The sequence below is a fragment of the Brassica napus genome, chromosome C4 (assembly GCF_020379485.1).
Source record: "Brassica napus cultivar Da-Ae chromosome C4, Da-Ae, whole genome shotgun sequence".
NCBI lineage: Eukaryota > Viridiplantae > Streptophyta > Magnoliopsida > Brassicales > Brassicaceae > Brassica > Brassica napus.
The window spans coordinates 34255943-34279108 of NC_063447.1; the positions used below are offsets into that span (position 1 = coordinate 34255943).

The 23166-nt window shown below is 36.1% G+C and overlaps 2 protein-coding genes and 1 long non-coding RNA gene across 3 annotated transcripts; all 3 read right to left on the reverse strand.

Annotated features, from left to right (window-relative positions):
* Positions 1 to 1750: 1750 nt before the first annotated feature.
* LOC106402007 (RGG repeats nuclear RNA binding protein A-like) lies at positions 1751 to 3164 on the reverse strand. The gene is made up of 6 exons (XM_048755808.1): positions 3008 to 3164; positions 2779 to 2911; positions 2632 to 2700; positions 2435 to 2552; positions 2025 to 2075; positions 1751 to 1948 (listed from the first exon to the last, which is right to left on the reverse strand). The coding sequence occupies exons 1-6, from the start codon at positions 3162 to 3164 to the stop codon at positions 1751 to 1753; spliced, it is 726 nt and encodes a 241-aa protein (XP_048611765.1).
* Positions 3165 to 3681: 517 nt separating this feature from the next.
* LOC125585171 (mitogen-activated protein kinase kinase kinase 17-like) lies at positions 3682 to 5383 on the reverse strand. The gene has a single exon (XM_048753759.1). It carries the CDS (start codon positions 5381 to 5383, stop codon positions 4511 to 4513), a length of 873 nt encoding a protein of 290 aa, XP_048609716.1. The 3' UTR covers positions 3682 to 4510.
* Positions 5384 to 15734: 10351 nt separating this feature from the next.
* LOC106402008 lies at positions 15735 to 18522 on the reverse strand. Its single transcript, XR_002657433.2, has 2 exons — positions 16183 to 18522; positions 15735 to 16106 (listed from the first exon to the last, which is right to left on the reverse strand). It is a non-coding gene; the product is annotated as an uncharacterized LOC106402008 (long non-coding RNA).
* Positions 18523 to 23166: the final 4644 nt, after the last annotated feature.

Below are 23166 nucleotides of genomic sequence, written 5' to 3' on the forward strand. Positions count from 1 at the left end.
ATTCGATTACCATTAAATTATGTTTGATATATTCGATTGGTGCAGTATATGGAGCATTTAGAAGAAAAATAGGAGGAACTTACAAGGACCTTTTAAAATCCTACGTTGAAGGTAATTACACTCTAGAGAACTATTTAATTTGGGAAATTGAAGATTGTATTATTTGTTATGAATATTTGAAATGATTCTAAATTTTTGTTTATATAAATGTTATAGTGGATGGAGGACATGTGTTTGTTTCTGTTTTTTTTTCTTTACATTTTTGGGGCTCGTTATTCTTTCATTTTTGTGGCTCATAGAAATCAAAATTCATTTAAATACGAAAACAAAAATCATGCTTATTGAGATCCTGATAAACAAAAAGACAGAAACACTCTAAATTACTAGGGGCATAGACGCGGGGCCGGATACATTGTTTGATGAGTTGTGTAGTGTTGTGTATGGGTTGTTGTCGTTTTTTTTTAACTTTTGATTTTCCGTGTTGTTTATTATGGTGATGAATGGAACATCGGATATCACACAGTTTGATTAAGGTGATATAAGAATGACTGGTGAATTCATATTTGTTGATATTTTATTATCTTATCTTCGTAATGATTTGATGGACATTAACATTATTAACGCTTCTATGTTCAAAAGCAGAAATTTAAGGGATTGGTTAGTGTTTACTTAGGTAGTTGTTAGTATATAAATCAAATAGCGTAAAAAAATGTATAATATTCGGATTTAAAAATTTAACAATTTATACGAACAATAAATTATTTTTTTTTTATCCAAATTTAACTTCAAAAATATAGAATTGTAGTATACTGTTTTTTTATTAAATTAATAACTCTAGAAATTTATAAAATTATATAATTACAAAATTATTTATTTTTATAATTTTTACTGGACTTTGTTGAAAATGATTTGTGATAGAAAAAAAAAGTAAGGTTGAAATGAAGCCATGGATTACAATATGATGTGGACAATGAGTGAAGACGTTATTAGTAACATATTCTAAACAGAAGATTACATATTTTTAAGTATATATACTGAAATAACTTTTCATGAATCAAAGTAGAAAGCCCATGAATTCGCCATGTCTAAGATAAAAACGATTTGTTTCAAAGCTAAGAATATGGTAATGAATTAATGAGTTGGTGCGAGGGTCATGATGTTCATACCTTCTCATCTTAAAGTAAGAGGATGATACCCATGATGTTACGTGAATCTCAGAAACGGAGATGACGACCACTAATCTCCTTTGAAATTTGGCAAGGGCGAATATCGTCAAATCGCATCGGTCAGAAATAGCATCACCGCATCGGAAATCATTTTAGAACAGAGAGATAATAACATCAACGTGGAGATGGACAGAATGAAACAACCAGATGTTGGTATCTCTTTTGGGGGCTCGTTTTTTATAGTGGTTCATTTGATTTTGGTTATGATCGCTTGAGATTTTGACGTAATCAGTATATAAGAAATCAAGAGAGATGGGAGACGATGAGTTGAGTGAAAAAAAAAGGCATATTGAGAAGACAACAAACAACTATAAAGACTAAGTGGTAAACCAAAATAGAAAAGGATATTGTTTCAAACGTTAAAAAAAAAGACAGGTCATGCATAAGTTTGCAGAAACTCTAAAAACTGACGACAACTAACAATTTACACCTGACAACAACAGACCGACAAACACTCAGCATGAAACACTTCAGTCTTGATGAGGAAAACTGAAGGAGACAGCACAAATTTCCAAGGATGGATCCTACTTGCCCCCAAGAGATGGGAACTGAGCAGTATCTCCAATGGCAGGCGCAGCTTCACTACGGTAACCATCAAATCCACCACCAGAAGCACCTTCCCCGTCATGACCACCACGTCCCCTTCCACGACCACCACGACCTCCTCCTCGGTAGTAGTTCTCACCCTCACCTGGTTTCAAAAACTCGTTGATGTTCACAGCCTGTAAACCACATAACACATCCATAAGCAAACTTATTGACTTTTACAAACTCTTTCATTCAGACAACAATGTAAACCTTCTTAGCCTTCTCTTCTTTGTCATCTTTGCGTTTGTCCTTATCAGAACCCTGGGAGATAGATCAAATGCAAGGTTCAGAACCGGTTAAGAGTGTTTCTAGTCGACAAGACAGGGAGGTAATATGTCTTACCAACTTGATGAAGATTTCATCGAGACTTCTTCTTGTTTGAGAGTTTTTGCATTGATTCAAACACTTTAGTATCAACTTTCCTTTCAGAGGTGTTCTGAGACTGAAGGGCTTTTCTCTTCTCCTCAAGTATTTTTCTCATACTCATCTAGAGTCATTTCCTACCAAACCACAAGCCAATAAGCATTGAAGGATAATAAAGAAAAAAGCCGAGACAAGAGTAAATTCAGTTCCATGTCCTAATCTAGCAACCTAACATCTCTCTTAACTCATCTGCTTACCTTATCTTCAGACTCTTTCTGCTCCTCCACTTCAGCAGTGTTCTCCTTGTTAGCATCAGCAGCAACCTCATCACCAGCAGGCTTCTCAGTCTCAACACCAGCAACTTCTTCAGTCTCCCTAAAATAGACACCAGAGCTTCTTTTTTAATCCAATTTCACAATCACTACTATGAGACAAAACATCAGAAAATGCTTACACAACAACAACTTCTTCTCCTGGTGTTCCCCAATTTCCACAACCAGCTTCTTCGCTTTTGATGTCACCCCTTCACCAAAACTTAAAGCTTAACCTTAAAATATTAATGCAACAACAACAACAAAAATTGAATGAGGTTAGGGCAGACTCTCTGTCAGTTCCACTATGACGCTCGAATGTCCTTCGAGGACGTTCACCGTCACCAGCTTCACCACGTCGACCACCACCGTCTCCACCACCACGTCCACCACCACGTGGAGCATCACTCCTAGCCTCTCTCACTAATCAACATCATTAAAAAACAATCAGATACCACGAATGGAATCAAATAGACACGAAAGTTTAATAACTTGCTAATCGTGTTAAGCGAATCTCACCAGGTTGAGCAAGCTGCCTCGACGGAGCAGATGACTTAGCAGAGACGGCGGAAACAGGTGCAGGTTTCTTAGGCTTATCTGCAGCGATGGAAACGGCGATCTGGCTCGGATCCTCAGCGCCGTCATCCAACAGATCAAAAGGGTTCAAAGTTGCCATATCTTCAAATCAATCGAATTGATTACAACCCTTGTTTTTTTTTCCTAACCAAAATTATCACACAGACAGAACACAACTGATTACATCAGTTGGTGAGAGAAATCTATAATTGCAGCGAAGGTGTAACGTTTCATATTTGGAGGGTTTTTGCGAGGAGACGTACATGAACCTTATCAACACCTAAATTTACTACTGAAATAAATCGGTTGAGATTCAATAAACAATTAGATTTAGTTTTGTGTATCGGCTTCAGGATAGATCTCCATCACAGCCACATCAGTTTTGTGTATCGGCTTCAGGATAGATCTCCATCACGGGCTCGCCGAGGAAGACCCCGCCGGCTCGACTAAGCTATAAAAAAAATCAAAAATTAGATTCGAAAAAAAAACTCAGATTCGGACAACAACTAACGTACAGATTCAATAGCGGCATCGATCTTAGCTTTAGACCGCTTGGTAGAGCGTAGAGACGATGAAGACACAGTTCAGGAGATAAAGAAGAAGAACAGAAACGCTTGGAAGCGAAGAGCTACGTCTCGTCTCAACCATATCTCAGGAAATCTAAAATATCGGAGAGACTTTATGTAAATGTGGGACCCACAAACATAAAGGAGTTGCTGACGTGTCACAAAGATTCAAGACCCTCAAAGGAAGCCGAGGGGCAAGAGCTTCCGACCTTTATAAATATATATTAGGTTCGGCCATCAATGTACAAAGGTATCAGTTAGCTGAGTGGTATAAATGTTGGTGTTTATATCTCAATAACCCGGGTTCGAGCCATAGGCTTGACACTTTTTCACACTTTTTAAAAGTGTGGTCCACAAAACGATGACGTGGCGCGCTGAGGAGTGAGCAAAAACTGATATATTATAATATAGATTTACAAACCTACCGCAATTTTATTTGAGTAGTATAATTTTTCCTAACACAGTTCTTTTCATCTCAACTCGCTATTTATAATCCTTTATGTATAAAACAATTTTCATCATCTGATGAGATATGTTGAAACCTGGAAGGTGTGATGATTACCAACGGTTTAGAAAGTGTTCCGCTATATTGTAATAAAATGTCCATGTCTTGGACGTTTGTTATAAGAACACAACAATATATTGATTCAAAACACGGATCACAATGCTATAAGAACATAGTTTACCTTTATATTAATAAGAAACAAAATGCTTTTTTTTTTTAATCACAAGAAACAAAATGAAATGCAAATTAAACGACAATAATTTATTCTTTTAAACAACAATAACTTGACACTAACGAAAATCAAAGCCATTCCTTTCCAGCTCATCTCCACCATCGATCTTACAGCACTCTTCATCACATTCCAGCATACATCCTCTAGAAAAGCCTTCCTTGAACCACCCCATTACTTAAGCAAGAAGGAACTGGAAGCAGCTCAAGCGGTGGAACCTCAAGACTTTGGTTAACAAAAGAATGACTCATGAGCTCCTCCGCGGTGGCTCTAGCCTCCGGATTGCGCTCTCTACATCTCCTCACAAAGTCCCAAGTCATCTGCGATAGAGTCCTCGGCACGTAATCACTCCTTCCTCTTATAGTAACCCCCATCATTTCCATCACCATGGTACCTAAGGACCAGATATCAACCGCCGATGAGATCACTCCACGTGGCCCGACTGCCTCAGGAGCCAAATACTCCGGATTGTCCTCGAACAAAGACCCATTCACTGGATCAGGTCCATTGGGTTCCTTAGCCGAACCGAAGTCACCAAGTTTGAGCTCGCAAAGATCTTCATGAGCATAGCTCGGGAAGATGAGTATGTTCTCTGGCTTGAGATCACAATGGACATAACCGTGTTGGTGAAGATCCCTGAGCCCTTCAAGAACCTGGAAAATGCAATAACCGATGACGTTCTCCGGTAATGTCCCACCGGCTTTGGTTAGCATGTCTTTGAGTGAACCATGTGGTGCGACTTCCATGTGAATGGAACAGACTTTCACGTTGAATGGCATGGTTTCGTAGGAAACTGCAGGGCTCGTGGCTCTCACGGTGTTGAAATTGATTGAAAAGAAGCGATCCATGATCCTTACTTCTTTCTCGAGATCCTCTGAGTATTTGAGGAAAGATGTTTTCTTAGCCATGAGTAGTCCATCGTTGTTTCGAACCAGGGTGACATAGCCATTGTTGCCTTGGCCGAGAAAGCCTAGTTTTGGTAATGGAGTCTCGTCTAAAAACCACGAACCATATGACATGATGAAGTTACAGAATTAGGGTTTGTTTTTATTTTAATTTTACTTGAGAGACTTTAGAGATTGTGAACATTACTTCTAAAGCATTACATATATATATTAGAAAATTTGATTGGTAAGTAATTAAGCTAGGTGTGACTTCAGTTGTAGTTAGGAGTTTATTTGCATATATGTAAATATGAAACAAAATTATATGTTGACCGGAAATTAAAATGTATGTTCAAAGTCAAATGTTTTTTTTGGCCCATTATTAATTTTTGATATTCAGTCAAATTCTTCTTTTTTGGCACCTTATTTATATTTCAATTATGTGTTGCTATTAGTCAATTTAAACTTTTGGCACATTATTTAACTATTTGTAACTAAATTATTTTAGTGTTTTATTTATGTTTTCTATGAGTTCAATACTTGTTTAGTATTTGATTTTTTGAAACGTAAAACCAAGTATATATTCTTATCCAAAAAGCTATAATCTTTCCAAAAATCCGTTTTAAAATTCACTTTTACAGTTGAATTCGGCCACAGTAATCTAAATATAAAATAATTTTATATATGAAATCTCTATAATATTATTTGAAAAGTTAGTTTCCTACGTGTAGCTCTACCGTTAATTTTTACGATGATTGATCGCGGAGATACCTTAATTAATTTAAAATATTATATTTAATTATCGTTATTAAATTTATTTTCCTTTTAATTTGATAGTTTCTGTTAATTAGATTTTAATTTAATTAATATTTATTCTTTCCAATAACATATATAATTAAAAGGAAAATTTTGCAATTTTGAAAAACGGATTTTTAATAATATTTATATATAATGTGATTTCATCAAAAAGGAAAGTTGACTAAAATAATCTTGATATTAAAAGTAAAATAAAAAATCCTATTATTTTATAATAATATTTTATTAATTTTATACATATAAGTTATGGATACTTCAAACATATTAAAATAAACATAAAATTTGAAATAATTTTAACAATTTATTTCTTTGGTAAAATATCTTTGCATGAGATGCAAAATATTATCTTTATATTCCTTTATGTAATTTTTAATCAATCCACACTTTAGTGTATATTGTCTATTTGATTCTCAAAATAAAAATATATTATGTTATACCATATCTCACTAAAATATATTTATATATTTAGTAGAACAACCAACCTAAATGTAAAATTAAAAAATTATCAAAATATGAATATATTTATAGAAATAAAATATTATGGTTGAATTCAAAGAAGTAGATGCAATCTAATATACTCAAGTGGTAATTAAACCGACTAGATATTACATATACCAAATCACACTTATAATTCAAAAATATAATATTATTAATATAAATTATGCATATAAATTATTTAAACTGAAATTAAATATTAATTAGTTATTGTAATATATTTATTTTAAAATACTTATATTCATGCATGAGCATGAGAGAATTACCTAGTATCTATAGTATTTTAGTTAAATATGGATTGGGTTCACCGGACAAGACTCTGTTTCGATCATCCTCCTCTTCTGAGGCCACATTTTTACCACCATATCCTCTTCCAGTGGCAAGGGTTGTTTTCTCAGGCTTGTTCCTGAATGCTTGCTTCAGTTCCTTCATCGTCTTGTCATCTTGCGGAGCGGTCTCTACGGGACCTGAAGATGCAAGCAAAATTACCTCGGTAATTTTGGTAGATGGGGTCTGGACCTCAACGTCACATTATGTGACTATTCTCAAGCTATTCGACTTTGTCGTGAAAGCTCCCCCGACGCATTCAAGCATCGTCTCGAATTCGCTGTCACCTCCATGTGAAGACCTATCTTATTTAGCTTATTTATCTGTTTTTGGTTATGCTTATTGCCTAAGAGGATGAATAATTCCCTCATGTTATTGTATTGAAGAAGTCTGAGTATGAATGAAAAAAAAGCTAAATATTTGGCACTACATACTGACTTATGTGTATTTCTATCCTCAATTGGAATATTTTTTGGTAATAGCAAAGTTACTGGCATACTTTACAACATAAAAACATATATAATTTGTATTACCTATAGGAGAACTAACCATTTCCATCAGTTCGTTACAAACAAATGAAAACAAATGATAAATTAGAAAGTAAAAATATAGCTGTAAAAATAATCGATACACAGTTCCGAATTTTTTTAATCGAACTGCATTATATTATAAATTGATATATATCCAGAAAAATGACTTGCCTTTTGACACACCTTTAGAGAACTAAGGCCTCATTTCTAATACGGGATGAACGAGACATAGATGGAGATAATACATGCCGGTGCTTTATACTACTAACCCCAACTATATATTGAATATGAGCTTAATATATGTATATTCCATCTTTAGCCTGCCATTATATTTACCTGCATTTTTAGTTTGTTATATATATACATACACATAACTTTATCATATAAAAGCTCCATGCTATAAGAAGAAATTAAAGAATGAGATCAGAATGATCGCATAAAAGTAGTACCATAGCTAAGAGTGAGTCGAACTGTCAAACCAGAAGCACGTCGGCCCAGCCGTACATGGACGACGAATCTTTCTAAAGATCACCATGATAAATTTCTTATGCTTCTAACTTAAAACCAGTTGGTAGTAAGTAGAGTAGTCCAAGTCCCTTATATATTATTCAAAGATCTTTTACATATTTAAAATGTGAGATTTTCTCTCCAACACGGCTAATTAATATACTATTGAGTTAAGAAGATCTTCTTTTTTTCCCTTTCTCATGAGCTTGATCTGCATCTATATGAACATTCTTTTCTTTTTATAAGCACAGAAAATCGTATTATAAAATTTTACAAGATGATAAAGAAGCTAGAATATTTTGAAATAAACTAACAAATACCAGAAAGACGTTTTCTTTTGGATTATTGACACCAAACGAGCAGAGCAAACCAAATTTTAAACAACAAACGTACCGCGGGATAATCGTCACGGCGAAAAGCTAGACCACGTTTTTGGCGTCAAAACAAAATTAGTATGAGATAGGCGTTCGGGTACCTATTCGGATCCAGATCGGGGTTTTTGGGTTTACGTTCCTAGCTAGGTCACATACTAAAATTTTATTAGTACAGATCGGATTCGGATAGTAACACTTCGGGTTCAGATATATTTTGTATTGCATCCTACAACCCGTAAAGTAATCATATATAATTTAGTTTCTGTTTTTTTTTTGGTTTTGTTCGGGTTATACTGAACTAAAATACAAAAAACGTTTTAGGGCTTTTATATATACATTTTGTTTTAAAGAAATATCAGAAGGATAAATTGGCGTATTGGTTTGGTTTGGGCTCGTCTTACTTCTATACCAGAGCGGGTTCGACTCCTGTCGGTCATTCTCTTCTTGACCATTTTCTTCATCCTTTTGATTTGTTCGTGATTTAATAATGAGAGTTTTCAAAATTAAGATTTTTTGCAGATGGGTTTGTGGAGTTTGGACATACATTGGCTAATGACAAGATCTTTGAGTTTATGTCTTGTGGCGGGAAAAGCTCCAACACCAAGTAGTTTGATTTTTTTTTTTTTTTTGCAGTATTAGATTATTCACTACAAGAAAACATGATACATCATTCTAATGGAAATTCCGACGGACAAAAATATCGTCAGAAAATTCTGAGGAATTTCCGAAGAAACTCAATATTAGAGATTTGTCGGTATTTTGTCGATTTTTTTTTGACAAAATACCGAGGAATACTTATGTCTGCTAATTGACCGTTGTAATTGAATCAAAATATATAGGTGACGAAAGCACGTATATATTAGGGTTTCCGTTTGAGGTTTTAGTGTCTCGGAATTTTGTCAGAATATTCTGACACAACTCCGACGAAAATATTTGATTTCGATATGAATAATCAATATAAATGTAAAACCGGATACCGACATGGTCACACAAACATATATTAAGTGTCTAATAGGTTGTGAGTTAACACTCCTGGACCGGACGGCATGACAACCCTTTTTTTCCAACACTCCTGGCATATTATTAAGAATGATATGGTAGAAATGGTAAATAACTTCTTAGTTTCGGGAGAAATGGATGCAAGATTAAATATTACTAATATCTGCATGATCCCAAAGACGGAGAGGCCTACAAGGATGATTGAATTGAGGCCAATCAGCCTATGTAATGTAGGCTATAAAATTATTTCGAAGGTCTTGTGTCAGCGGTTGAAAATTTATCTTCCCTTACTTATATCTGAAACTCAATCGGCTTTCGTGGCAGGAAGCTTAATTTCGAATAATATTCTTATCGCCCAGGAAATGTTCCATGGATTGCGGACCAATAAAGCATGTCAAGGAAAGTATATGACAATTAAAACGGATATGAGCAAAGCGTACGATAGAGTGGAATGGGACTTTATTAAGGCCTTATTACAAAAATTGGGTTTTGATCTTCATTGGATCCAATTGATGATGTAATGCATTTCACCAGTCCAATATCGAGTTCTCATAAATGGTCAACCACGTGGCTTCATTGTTCCAAATAGGGGTTTACGTCAAGGAGATCCTCTTTCACCTTATTTATTTATTCTCTGCACTGAGGCTTTAATTAGGGCAACAACTGACGGGAATGAAGGTTGCCAGAGCTTGCCCATCGATATCTCACTTGCTTTTTGCGGATGACAGTCTTTTCTTTTGTAAAGCTCAAAAGGAAGAACATCAAACCATTCTTACGATTTTGAAGGAATATGAGGCAGTTTCAGGGCAGCTAATAAATTTTGATAAGTCTTCGATTCAATTTGGACATAAGATTGAAGAACCCGTCAGACAGGAATTAAGGGATATTTTGGGCATTCAGAGTCTTGGAGGAATGGGATCCTACCTGGGTTTACCAGAAAATATGAGGGGGGGGGGATCAAAGATCCAAGTTTTAGCTTTGTACAAGATCGTTTAAATAATAGAGTCAATGGGTGGACATTCAAGTTTTTCACAAAGGACGGAAAGGAAGTGGCCATTAAATCAGTGATTACGGCATTACCAAATCATACGATGTCTTGTTATCGTTTACCTAAGGCATCTGTGAAAAAATTGACGAGCGGGGTGTCATAATTCTGGTGGAGTTTAGGGGGAAGTACAAGAGGTATGCACTGGAAATCATGGTACAAAGTATGTGTAGATAAGGATGATGGAGGTTTGAGGTTTAAAGATATCACTGATTTCAACACAACGATGTTTGGTAAACAGTTATGGCGTCTGATAGAGAGACCAAACACTTTATTCTCTCGAGTTTTCAAAGGTCGGTATTTTAGAAATGCTTCACCTTTGGAACCAATTCGTTCATATTCTCCGTCATATGGCTGGCGGAGTATTGTTTCTACTAGATCTCTGGTAAGCAAAGGACTAATCAAACGGGTGGGGTCAGGTTCTTCTATATTTGTATGGAATGATTTGTGGCTCCAAACAACTCGCCCGAGACCAGCCAATAAAAATCAATACAATTTATATCCGGACCTCACAGTGGAGTCTCTTATTGACTCTACTTCACGCACATGGAATTCACAGGCAATTCGGGCTTTGGTGGATCCACAGGACGCGAAACTTATAGAAAGTACACTACAAGAAAACACAAGTTTTACGATGGCAGTTTTACTCGTGATTTCGTCGTAAAATCAGTGTTACGAGTAATTAGCGAGGAAACCCGTTTCGTCGTTATACGTTTGTCGTAACGCATATATCCTCGCTAATTCGTCGTAACATAGCGAGGAAATAATTTCGCCGTAAAAGCGAAGAAGAATATTTCGTCGTAAAGACCACGTAAGGACGTCGCTAAATTTCCTCGTAAATACCTCGAAAGCCGTTCCTCGTAAAACCCACGTAAATAACTTGAAAGTAAATACTCGTAAAGTAAACGTAAATACCTTGATAGCTTTCCTCGTAAAGACCACGTGAACTTTCCACGTCATTAAGTCTCGCCCACATGAGTTCCAATATCTTCTTCTCCTCTATTTTTTTCTAGTTTTTATACTATGAGGAATTAGCGAGTCCCGCTTTTCACCAAAATGTTTTTCAAATTAGAAATATTTGAAAAAAAAGAGGAGAAGAAGATATTGGAACTCATGTGGGTGAGACTAACGTAAGTCTCGCAACATGTGATTCCAGTATATTTCTTCTCTTTTTTTTCTTCTAGTTTTTATAATTTCGTCATAATTTCCTCGTTGGCTTACGACTCGTTTACGACGATTTTGCCTTATGTGGAATTAGCGTGCCCCGCTTTCTTTATTTTTTTTAATTTCGTCGTAATTTCCTCGTGTCTTTACGACTTCTTTACGACGATTTTGGCTTACGTGGAATTAGCATGGCCCGCGTTCTTTATTTTACATTTCGTCGTAAGTTCCACGCTATTTTACAAGGAATTAACGAGTATTACGTTTAAATCCCTAAAATCCGAAACCCCAAACCCCAAACCCCAAACCCCATCTTCTTTATCTTCTACTTCATATATTCCAAACCCCAAACCCATCTACCCTTGAACCTCAATCTATTCTTTCACCTCAATCAATTCTTTCCATTCCAAACCACAAGTCCTTATTCATAACTAAAACAAACTCTCACATTACCTTATTCATAAAACAAACTCCCACATTATCTTATTCATAAAAAAAACTACACAAAATCAAATACATCAATCAGATACATCAACATTCTCGTCATCACTAGAAACATCATCATTTTCATTAAACTCGTCTTCAACAGCTTTGTATGTGGCATCGTCGGTAAGATCTTCGTACTCGTGATTATGCGGATCAATGAGAAGGATGTCATCAATTTCTTGTTCAGGTTCCTCGACTTCATTTATCTGTTCTTTTTTCAATGGTGGTTCTTCTCCACTGATGATTCGTCCTCGAGGTGTAACTTTGATCACGGCTAACCAATTTATACCTGAATCTCTCATCCGAGGGTATGGAAGGAAGCTAACTTGGTGGTGGATTCAAAATTACCTCGTTAAGTACACGTAAACTAATTCTAAAGAACTCACAAAGTTTACGTCGTATTTACGAGGAAATAGTGTTTCCTCGTAAAAACCACGTCAATTTACATCATCTTTACGACGAAACTTTTTTGTCGTAACGTTACGAGGAAATAACGATGCTTTTATTTTTCCACGTAATTTCCTCGCAAAATCGACATATTTTTACGAGGATTGTTTTTCCTCGTTAATTTTCCTCGTTAAACTTGTGTTTTCTTGTAGTGGTATACCACTGAGGAGGACTCAGAGAGTAGATAGAGATGGATGGCACTTCACAAAAATGGAAAATATACGGTCAAATCAGGATATCAAGTAGAACGGATCTATCCGGATAGGGAAAGGCCACCATTATTGATTGGCCCCACAGTTGATGTCCTGAAGGCTTTCTGCTGAAAATATGATGCCCACCAAAGTTAAAACATTTCCTATCGCAGTAAGTGACATGATGTATAGAAGTGAAGAAGAATTTACAAGCAAGGGGGGGATACAAGGAGATATTTGTTGTGGAAGATGTGGAGCCCAAGAGGAATCCATAAACCATGTGTTTTTTGAATGTCCTCCAGCAATTCAGGTATGAGCTCTTTCGAAGTTACCATCAAATCCAGCTATTTTTTCAACAAGTTCTCTATTCACAAACATGGATCATCTGTTCTGGAGAGTTTTCCCGTAGATGGATACTATGGTACATCTGGAAAGCCAGGAATAATAAAGTTTTCAGTAATCTGGATATGGATCCGTTGGATACGCCTAAATTGGCAGAAACATAATCAACACTGTGGGCTGAGGCACAAATGTTGAATGAACAAAGGACAACACCACAAATAGTAAATACGATCCTGCCGTCAATTCCAGGAAGATGGTGTTTTTCGGATGGCTCATGGAAAGAGGGTGATACGTTTTCAGGACAAGGTTGGTTCAGCACTCTAGAAGGATTTGATGGTTTATTGGGAGCGAGGAATGTTAGGGCTAGTCTCTCTCCCCTTCATGCGGAGATGGAAACACTACTCTGGGCAATGGAATGTATGAGAAATTTACGTCAATATCATGTTACGTTTGCAACGGATTGTTCTCAATTGGTAAGATGGTTTCGGAACCAGAAGAATGGCCAACTTTTGCAAATTATTTGGAAGATGTCAAGATCCAGAAAGAAAGTTTCACCCGATCAGAGATTATCTATGTACCACGGACGAAAAATTCAAAGGCGGATAGACTAGCACGCAATGTGAGGAGGCAACCGTCTTTTGTCGTCCACATGGATACAAATCACCCGGTTTGGTTTACAGAATCAATATGAGTTTGTATATGTTGATGACAAAAAAAAAAAAAGTTTGTGAGTTAACAGTCGTTCAATTTTTTCAGTTAATAAAATCCTCTACGAATATATCAACGGATACATATTTTTCATGCTTTCAAACCCTAAATCAAATTTCGTCTAAATTTCGTCAGAATATTCCGACGAATATAATTTTCAACCAATTGAAAACATGGACAGAATATGCTATTTTCATCAGTACATTCCGACTAATTTCAGACGAAAATAGCATATTCTTGTCTCGTAACTTGGTCAGTTGACCAATTAACGAATATTCCGACGAAAAACTGACAGAATGTATATGGTCGTCGGAATTTGACATATCCTGGAAAAATGAACAGCCAAAATTTTCATGAACCACCAAAATCCAAAATATTCTGACGTAATTCCAACGAACCTTCTGATGCGCCCTTGGGTAGCGCACCGGGCAAAACATACATGTATGACTTGATCATGGGAAGCAGTAAAGATACATGTTCATTGTTTAACTCATATCTTCCAAACCACGAGGCTTCTACGCATGAAATCACTTGGAGAATGTTATCAACTCAATTACGGAGCTCCTCAAAGAAGAATCAGATTAAACGGAGTTCATATGTGACAGTTATGCGATTTACAAATCAGGTGATCTTCAGTTCTCGCGAATTCAGATCACCCGAGAAGCTGGAAATGACTAATCTTCTTTCTGATGAACCAACGACCAATTCAATCATGCCAAAGGTGATTGTTCATGTTCTAAATGTCCAAGAAAGTTTTGGGCTGGTTTTCAAAATGATTCAAAAACAGACTTGTTTGGGCCAAATGGATAAACTGATAAAATATTGGCTAAGGGAAAAGATGATCCTTCCCTAATTTAGGGCGTATCACCTTCCGTCGGAATTCCAACGAACTTTCCGTCAGAATTTTTAATCTAAAAACCTCGGCCCCTTGTTCATCCTCATTTCTCCTCTCTCCCTCTCTCTAAAATCTCAACAATTCCCTCCGACGCTCTCTCTCTCTATTCCGAAGACCCAGTACCTCAACCCCCCCCCCAACACACAAATCATGTAAGTCATCTCTCTTTTTTCTTAATTAAATTACGTTAATTTTAGTATATTAGATTTTTGAATTTTAGGTTTTGAATGTTAGATTTTTGTTAGGATGAAGAGTTTTATGAATTAGATGTTAGATTTTGTTGTTAGGTTCTGGTTTAGATAGGTTTTGATTGTAATTTTGTAGGTTATTTGTTTAATATGTCATTTTGTTAAATTTATAAAGTTTTTATTATTTTATAAAACGTTTTTCAATTTTTCAAACTTTTTGGAATTTTTATAATTTTAAAAAATGTTTTTAATATATATATATAATATTTAAAAACGTTTTTCATGCTCTTATTATTTTTGTTGTTTAAAAACTTTTTAATTATTTTATAAAACAAATTATGTTTTAGATTTTTTATAAAAAACGTTTTTTAACTTCTGTAAAAACGTTTTCAATTTATAAAATGTTGAAAGTTGTTTTCTAAAATTTTATAAATGTTTTAAACTAATTATATAATAAAACATTTTTCAAATTTTAATTTTATTATATGTATATATAAAGAATTAAAAATATTTATCATAAACTATGGTAAATTTTATTTTCAAAAATTACTTAATTAATTTAAATATTATATTTTAAATAATTTATTTTAAAAATTAATATAGAAATTTTTCGACGAACTGACAAATAATATCCGTAAGAAATTTCTGATGAATTTCATCTATCAGAAATTTTTGACGAAACTATTCTTCGGAAATTTTTGACGAAAATATTCGTTGAAAACTTCTGACAGATTATTTTGTTAGACAGCCCGATGAAATTTTGACAAATTTTTTTTCGAGGAATGAACCGACGATTTCTTTCGTCGAAAATTGCTTTTTCCGACGAATTTCTGACGAAATACTGTGTAGGAATTCGTTTGTTTTCTTATAGTGATTGTTCATATATTTGTATTCAATCGGTAACAACGTTGTTGAATTGTAAATATTTCTTTTTTTTCAGATATATAAATCTCAATTTCAGATTGATGCTCAAGCTGTTCCAACTCCTTTGAATTCATTCACCAACAAAGATACATATTGCATCAATCGATCTACACATTTACTGAAGCTGAAGGTTCTTCTCATATATGCATTAAGCTTCAGATATAAGCAGACGACTTCTTTGAGTACAACAGAAATAGAAAACGTACCAAAACGGAGGCTGAGAGTACAAGTTGCCTAAACGGACAATAAAACACATTAGTCTCGGCTAAAGATTTAAGCAGACAGTTTCTTTGACTCTTGGTGCTCGAAGCCAATTGTGTCTCAGTCTGTATTAATTCAAAAAGAAGAAGAAGAAACAGCAGCAGCAGCTGTGAGAGCCTTTGCTACTGGGATTGGTAGGGCATCCCCATCCAGACATTTAACCTGAAAAGTTTGAATAAAAAAGTCTAACATTTGCTCCAAAAGTTTTTCTCTTATACATGTTTGATGGTTTTCACACCTCAGCATTGCTGTCAGTGTTCTTGAGCAAGTCAGAGATGAAATCAAATTTGCAGACTTGTCAAGCTAACGACCTTGACCATTGGAAATGTCTGTTCTTAGCTTGAGCAGTTCGTCCCACACCAGGACAAAAACGTGTGAAGGGTATAAGCTTGCTTGTGAGGTATATAACATCTTCAAGGAATCTTTTCACCTTCAACAACGGCAGCGTCCCACATAAAGCATAATTAATGAGGCTGAGACGGCTCTGAACTTGAAACATTATTAACAGAAACCGGCAACATATATTGAACATCAGAAGATTATTTTAGCCAGCAATACAAATAATGACATCGATGAAGACTAACAAATTGTATTCTAAGGGGCATCAAATGAGCCAAAAGAATACAAATTTTCCTCTGTTCCTCTGTCACAAAAATACTTAAAAAATTGTCACAATATCTGATCCTAAGTTCCACAATTTCTAGCTATTAAATCAAAGGTCTTAACATGGAGGTCTTTGCCTTCTTCTGGCTCCCTTTACCTTTTGCTCTACGGAGAAGACAAAATCAGGGTAACATCCAAAACCAATCTCTAAAGCGAATATTAAACTGAAATATCAATCATTCCTAATCAGCTCTATCAATCTGAGCATCCATCACGCAAATCTTTGCCTAAGTTTTTTTTTTTTTGGTAAAATGTTAAATGAATCTTTGCCTAAGTTGAACAAATTGTAGGAAACATACTAAATATATGACAAGTAGGAAACACAAACACCTGACTCTGATTTCAGAAGCAATAATGTCGTGGAGGTGTTCGGTAGGAGATCCTCAGATCCATTCATGTTCATTATAGACGTATAGAAAGTTACAGGAACTATACTGCAAAAGCTCTATCTAGGAAAATGTAACACATCAACCTTTATATCTAGATCAAGTGATTTTGAAGCTAGTTCTTCCAGCAACAAGACTAACTATTCTGAAGGCATAGCTGAACTGTATGGTCGTTTACAACATACAAACATGCCTCCAAATGAGATGTTGACAGGGACTGCGGACAATAAACAAAGTGAAATAAGTCCATCCGGAAGATGTACTAAATAGGAATGGTTTCATTTGGAAAGATGCAAAGACGTATCATGGATTAAAACTCTCTATATGTAACAAAGACGTATCATGGATTAAAACCCTCTATAGGTAAAACCGTAAACATGAACATTACATGACACAGAGAGCTTTTAACAGACATCAGTTATCAAAATAAACACAGTGCCTACCAAGCAGAAGATGAGCCTTGTGTCTCGTAAGTCTTATATCTGATCCATACATGTAGATATAACCGAAAAGGCATGTACATTGAACAAGAAAAACAAATTAAACTTAACGTTGGATGGTTCACCTCTCAGAGCTAGAAACTATGTGAATCACAAGTTTCTTCAGCCGAGTAGAGCGAAACACATTAACGGAAAGCCATCATCAGGGTCGTGCATGGATACAAGCTGATCAAAGACCTCACTTTGACGACTGCGGAGCTGTATGGAACACTCGGATCGGAGCGAAGACTAAAAAAGGTTGAGACCTTCACTAAATTTGAGCTCAAAGACCAATGACCCAATGGAAACACAAAAGCAGATAAGAAACCCGCCTGACCGCCACCACTGCAGGCCGCAACTCTCTTTTCCGGTTGAGATCATGAACACTTGAACAGATGTAGTCAGTGATGAATGGTGGAGAGACTATTTCATTTCGAGCTTTGTATCCCACATGTCATTCACTCATTCGATGATGTGGTAAGAAGCTGTAGATTGTTTTTTTCTTTCGCTAGTTGTTCCACGTCGGAGTGTAATTGAGGGAAAACAAAATATCCACAAACTTTTTCGAAAAAATAAAATAAATTGTTGTAACTGTTATAAAAAGAACTGAAATTTTATTATATCGCAGGAATTTAAATAAGGGAAAATTTTATACCCGTAGATAGGAGATAACACTGATAACAATAGAGAATTTGTTATTAAGAAGGAGAAGAGATGGTGTAATCGTCGAACACAAACGTTCGTTTATATAGACATAAAAAAGTAGGATTCACTGTGCAAATAGTGCAGCGGGCCCCACATCTTTATATATATTCAACGAAAACGGCTCATCTTATCTTTTGTCTTTCGTAACACTCCCCCTTGGGGGCCGGTGTCACTATCCGCTCTCGCTTAACGTCTTTGTTGCCTCGTTAAAAACCTTTCCAGGAAAACCCAATGGGAAAAACCATAGTAAGGTAAAAAGAGTACAACTACGTAAGCTCCCCCTCGAATGAACAGTCATAGATCCTTCTGATGGCGCATCCCAATGTTATGGATGTGTTTTCTGAATACCGAGGTAGGGAGTGATTTTGTGAAGAGGTCAGCTTCATTGTCGCATGATTGGACATATCTTACTTCAATCTCTTTCCTTTTCACGAGCTCTTGAGTGTATGAGAAGAACTTCGGATGAATATGCTTCGTTCTATCGCTTTTGATATATCCTTCCTTCGTTTGAGCAACACATGCCGCGTTATCTTCATATAGAATAGTTGGCTCCGTATTTTCGCCAATCCCGCTGCTTGAACAGATGTGTCGGCTCATTGATCTCAGCCATACACATTCTCTACTTGCTTCATGGAGTGCAATTATCTCAGCATGATTTGAAGAAGTAGCCACGAGCGTTTGTTTCTGGGAACGCCAAGATATAGCAGTGCCTCCGATCGTAAAAACGTATCCTGTTTGCGATCGGGCTTTGTGTGGATCTGAAAGATATCCTGCATCTGCAAAACCAACCATTTGACCTTTTGAACTTTTAGGATAAAATAAGCCCAAATCAATGGTCCCTTGGAGGTAACGAAAAACATGTTTAATCCCATTCCAATGTCTTCGAGTTGGAGATGAGCTGAATCTTGCCAAAAGATTCACAGCAAATGATATATCAGGCCGTGTACAATTTGCAAGGTACATCAGCGCTCCAATTGCACTTAGATATGGTACTTCTGGACCAAGTATCTCTTCTTTCTCCTCAGGTGGTCTAAATGGATCACTTTCAATATTAAGTGACCTAACGACCATCGGGGTGCTAAGAGGAGTTGATTTATCCATGTTAAATCGTTTCAACACTCTTTTAGTGTATGTGGATTGATGCACAAATATACCATTTTGTGAATGTTCTATTTGTAGGCCAAGACAATACTGTGTCTGTCCAAGATCTTTCATCTCAAATTCTCCTTTGAGATAGTCTGATGCCTTTTGTATTTCCTTTTGAGTTCCGATGATGTTAAGATCATCAACATATACCGCGATTATTACAAATCCGGATATTGTTTTCTTGATGAAAACACATGGGCATATAGGATCATTCACATATCCTTCTTTTGTTAAATGATCACTGAGACGATTATACCACATACGTCCAGATTGCTTTAACCCATATAATGATCTTTGCAATTTTATTGCACATACATCTTTAGGTTTGGAACTTAATGCTTCTGGCATTTTAAATCCATCAGGAACTTTCATGTAGATATCAGTATCTAATGATCCATATAGATAAGCTGTAACAACATCCATGAGACGCATCTCTAGATTTTTATCAGCTGCTAGACTCATCAAGAATCTAAATGTAATGGCATCCATAACTGGAGAATACGTTTCTTCATAATCGATTCCAGGTCTTTGAGAAAAACCTTGAGCCACTAGACGAGCTTTGTATCTCGTAATCTCATTTTTCTCATTTCGCTTTCGAACGAAAACCCATTTGTACCCAACTGGTCTCACATCTGCAGGTGTGAGCACAATAGATCCAAATACTTTTCGTTTATTAAGCGAATCAAGTTCAGCTTGTATTGCATTTTCCATTGTTCCCAATCATGTCTCTTTTGACATTCATAGACAGATTTTGGTTCTGGATCATCAATTTCTTCATTTATTTCACTTGACACAATATATGAGAAAGCATCATCAAGGTCATTTTGTTTATTTCTATTCCATATCCTTTTATTATGGATGTAATTAATAGAAATCTCATGATTATCTTTCGATTCATGATGCTCTGATTCATGATGCTCTGATTCATCAGAATCCTTATCATTTATTTCTTCCAAAATATTTTCTGCTATTTTGGGTGCATCATATATTTCAGCTTTCTTCTGTTTCCTAGGATTCTTATCCTTAGAACCAACAGGTCTACCACGCTTCAGGCGTGTTTTTGGCTCTCGTGTGTCATCCTCCTTTTCTTGTTCATTTGGCATTTTGATACGAGCAGGAGCATTTGCAGCTGGTATATGAGATTTAGTTACCGTCTTGGTATCTACAAATGCATCAGGTAGCTGGTTAGCTATACTCTGTAAATGCATAATTCGTCGAACTTCTAGTTCTGACTCTTTAGTAGGAGGATCAAGATATAACAATGATGGTACACTCCATTTTATATCACTTCCAACATTTTTGTTTTCTCCCCCTAGAACTGGGAATACATTTTCGTCAAAATGACAATCAGCAAAACGTGCTGTAAAGACGTCACCAGTCTGTGGTTCTAGGTATCTTATAATTGATGGGGAATCAAAACCAACATATATTCCCAATCTTCTTTGTGGTCCCATCTTTGTACGTTGTGGTGGTGCTACAGGCACATATACCGCACAACCAAAGATTCTAAAGTGGGAAATGTTTGGTTCTCGACCAAACGCTAACTGTAGTGGGGAATACTTATGGTATGCACTCGGTCTGATCCGAATGAGTGCTTCTGCATGCAAAATGGCATGTCCCCATACAGAGGTTGGAAGTTTTGATCTCATGATCAATGGTCTTGCAATCAATTGCAGACGCTTAATTAAAGATTCAGCCAAACCATTTTGCGTATGAACATGAGCAACCGAATGTTCAACTTCAATTCCCATTACCATACAATAGTCATTGAATGCTTGGGATGTGAATTCACCAGCGTTGTCTAGTCTAACTCTTTTAATAGTATAATCAGGAAACTGTGCTCGCAGTTTGATTATCTGAGTTAGAAATCTCGCAAATGCCACATTTCGAGATGATAATAGACAAACGTGTGACCATCTACTGGATGCGTCAATTAATACCATAAAATAGTGGAATGGTCCACAAGGTGGGTGTATAGGTCCACATATATCGCCTTGAATTCTTTCAAGGAACTTTGGTGATTCTTTATCGATTTTGGTTGGCGATGGCCTTACGATCAATTTTCCTAGAGAACATGCAACACATGTCATTTTATTCCCTTGAGAAATCTCCTGGATTTTCAGTGGATGACCATGTGAACTTTCTATGATTTTACGCATCATTGTAGTTCCTGGGTGGCCAAGGCGATCATGCCATAACGTGAACTCTTCTGGGTTCCGTTCTACTACAAGATTTGATTCGATCTCATCGATATAAGTATGATGTAACCCCGAAGGAAGCTCTGGAAACTTTTCCAATATGTGTTTTCTGCCACATTTCTCAGAAGTTACATACATGTATTTCTTTCCATCCTCAGTTGCAGACTGAGTATCATATCCGTGAAGATATATGTCTTTAAAACTCAACAAATTCCTTTTAGAACTTGGAGAATATAGAGCATTATTTATGGAAAATTTTGTTCCATTCGGTAAAGTAAAGTTTGCTTTACCAGTTCCTTCAATCACGTCTGCAGGACCTGATATTGTATTGACGACAATTCTTGTTGGTTTTATATCAGAGAAATATCTCTTTTGTCTCAGAATAGTGTGCGTTGTTCCACTATCTGGTATGCATATTTCACGAATCCGTTTCTTGGATTTTGCTTCATTACCATTCTGATCCATTTCTGAAATTGTCATAAATATAAAAGGAAACATAAAATTCATTCATATAAGGAAAAACACAATAATTATACATTAAGGTGATGTTAAAACATCATTATTTGTTTAAAACAAGAAATGTAATAATTATACATGGTAATACTGAAAACTATTCAATACTCTTATCATAGGCATTTCGATTCTCTTCAGGAGTAATCTAGTCCAGCTCATTAGCGAAGTCGGAGGATTCAAGGTATGAAGTCCCTTCAACATTTTCTGTGAGGTTCACCTCTTTAGCCTTTCCTTTTATGGACTCTTGATATAACTTGCACAAATGTGGGGGAGTACGACAGGTACGGGACCAATGTCCCTTACATCCACATCTGTAACATACAGTCTCACTTTTCTTTGTGGTATCCTCTTCGGTTTCTTTGCCTTTAGGAGGTTGTTCAGATCTAACCCATTTGTTAGATCTAATACTTTTAGGATAGTAAGGCTTTCCACGTTTGTTGTTGAAACGCCGACCACGACCTCGGTTGGTCTGGTTTCTCCTTCCCGAATATTCTACCGCCGTAGCATTCACTTCGGGAAATGCCTTGGCTCCCGTAGGTCGGGAATTATGGTTTTTGATTAGTAACTCATCGTTCTTTTCAGCCAACATGAGTGTTACCATCAATTCAGAAAATTTGGTGTACCCACATTTTCTGTAAATTCGGGATAAGACGTTGTGTTCTTTGTGGAAAGTATTATATGTCTTGTCAAGCATTTCTGCTTCGGTGACAGGGTTACCACAATATTTTAATTGTGCAACTATCCTCAAGATAGTGGAATTGTAATCTCTAACCCTTTGGAAATCCTGAAACCTCAGGGTTTTCCACTCTTCAAGAGCGTGAGGGAGATTGATTTCCTTTTGATTATCGAACCTATCTTTCAAGGCTTGCCATAGTACGGCTGGGTCCTCAACGTCTCCATAGTCGTGAGTTAGATTCTCATCTAAATGCTTCTTCAGGAAGATAATCGCTTCGGCTATATGCTCGGGTGGCGATTTGTTACCGACTTCTATCGCTTCGGTTATCTTTTTTATTACAAGATAAGGTTTCACATTTGTGACCCATCTGACATAATTTTCGCCGGTTACTTTCAGAGCCGGGAACTGGAGTTTCTCGATGTTTGCCATTTGTATTTCTAAAACACAAAATAATAA

What these genes read in the sequence shown, in the direction of transcription:
- LOC106402007 (XM_048755808.1), bottom strand. Translation starts at nt 3,164, where the DNA reads ATGGCAACTTTGAACCCTTTTGATCTGTTGGATGACGGCGCTGAGGAT. An exon ending in GAGGCAGCTTGCTCAACCTG is followed by an intron (nt 2,912 to 3,007) that starts GTGAGATTCGCT and finishes GATGTTGATTAG; the next exon opens with TGAGAGAGGCTAGGAGTGAT. An exon ending in AAGAAGAGAAGGCTAAGAAG is followed by an intron (nt 1,949 to 2,024) that starts GTTTACATTGTT and finishes TGTGGTTTACAG; the next exon opens with GCTGTGAACATCAACGAGTT.
- LOC125585171 (XM_048753759.1), bottom strand. Translation starts at nt 5,383, where the DNA reads ATGTCATATGGTTCGTGGTTTTTAGACGAGACTCCATTACCAAAACTA.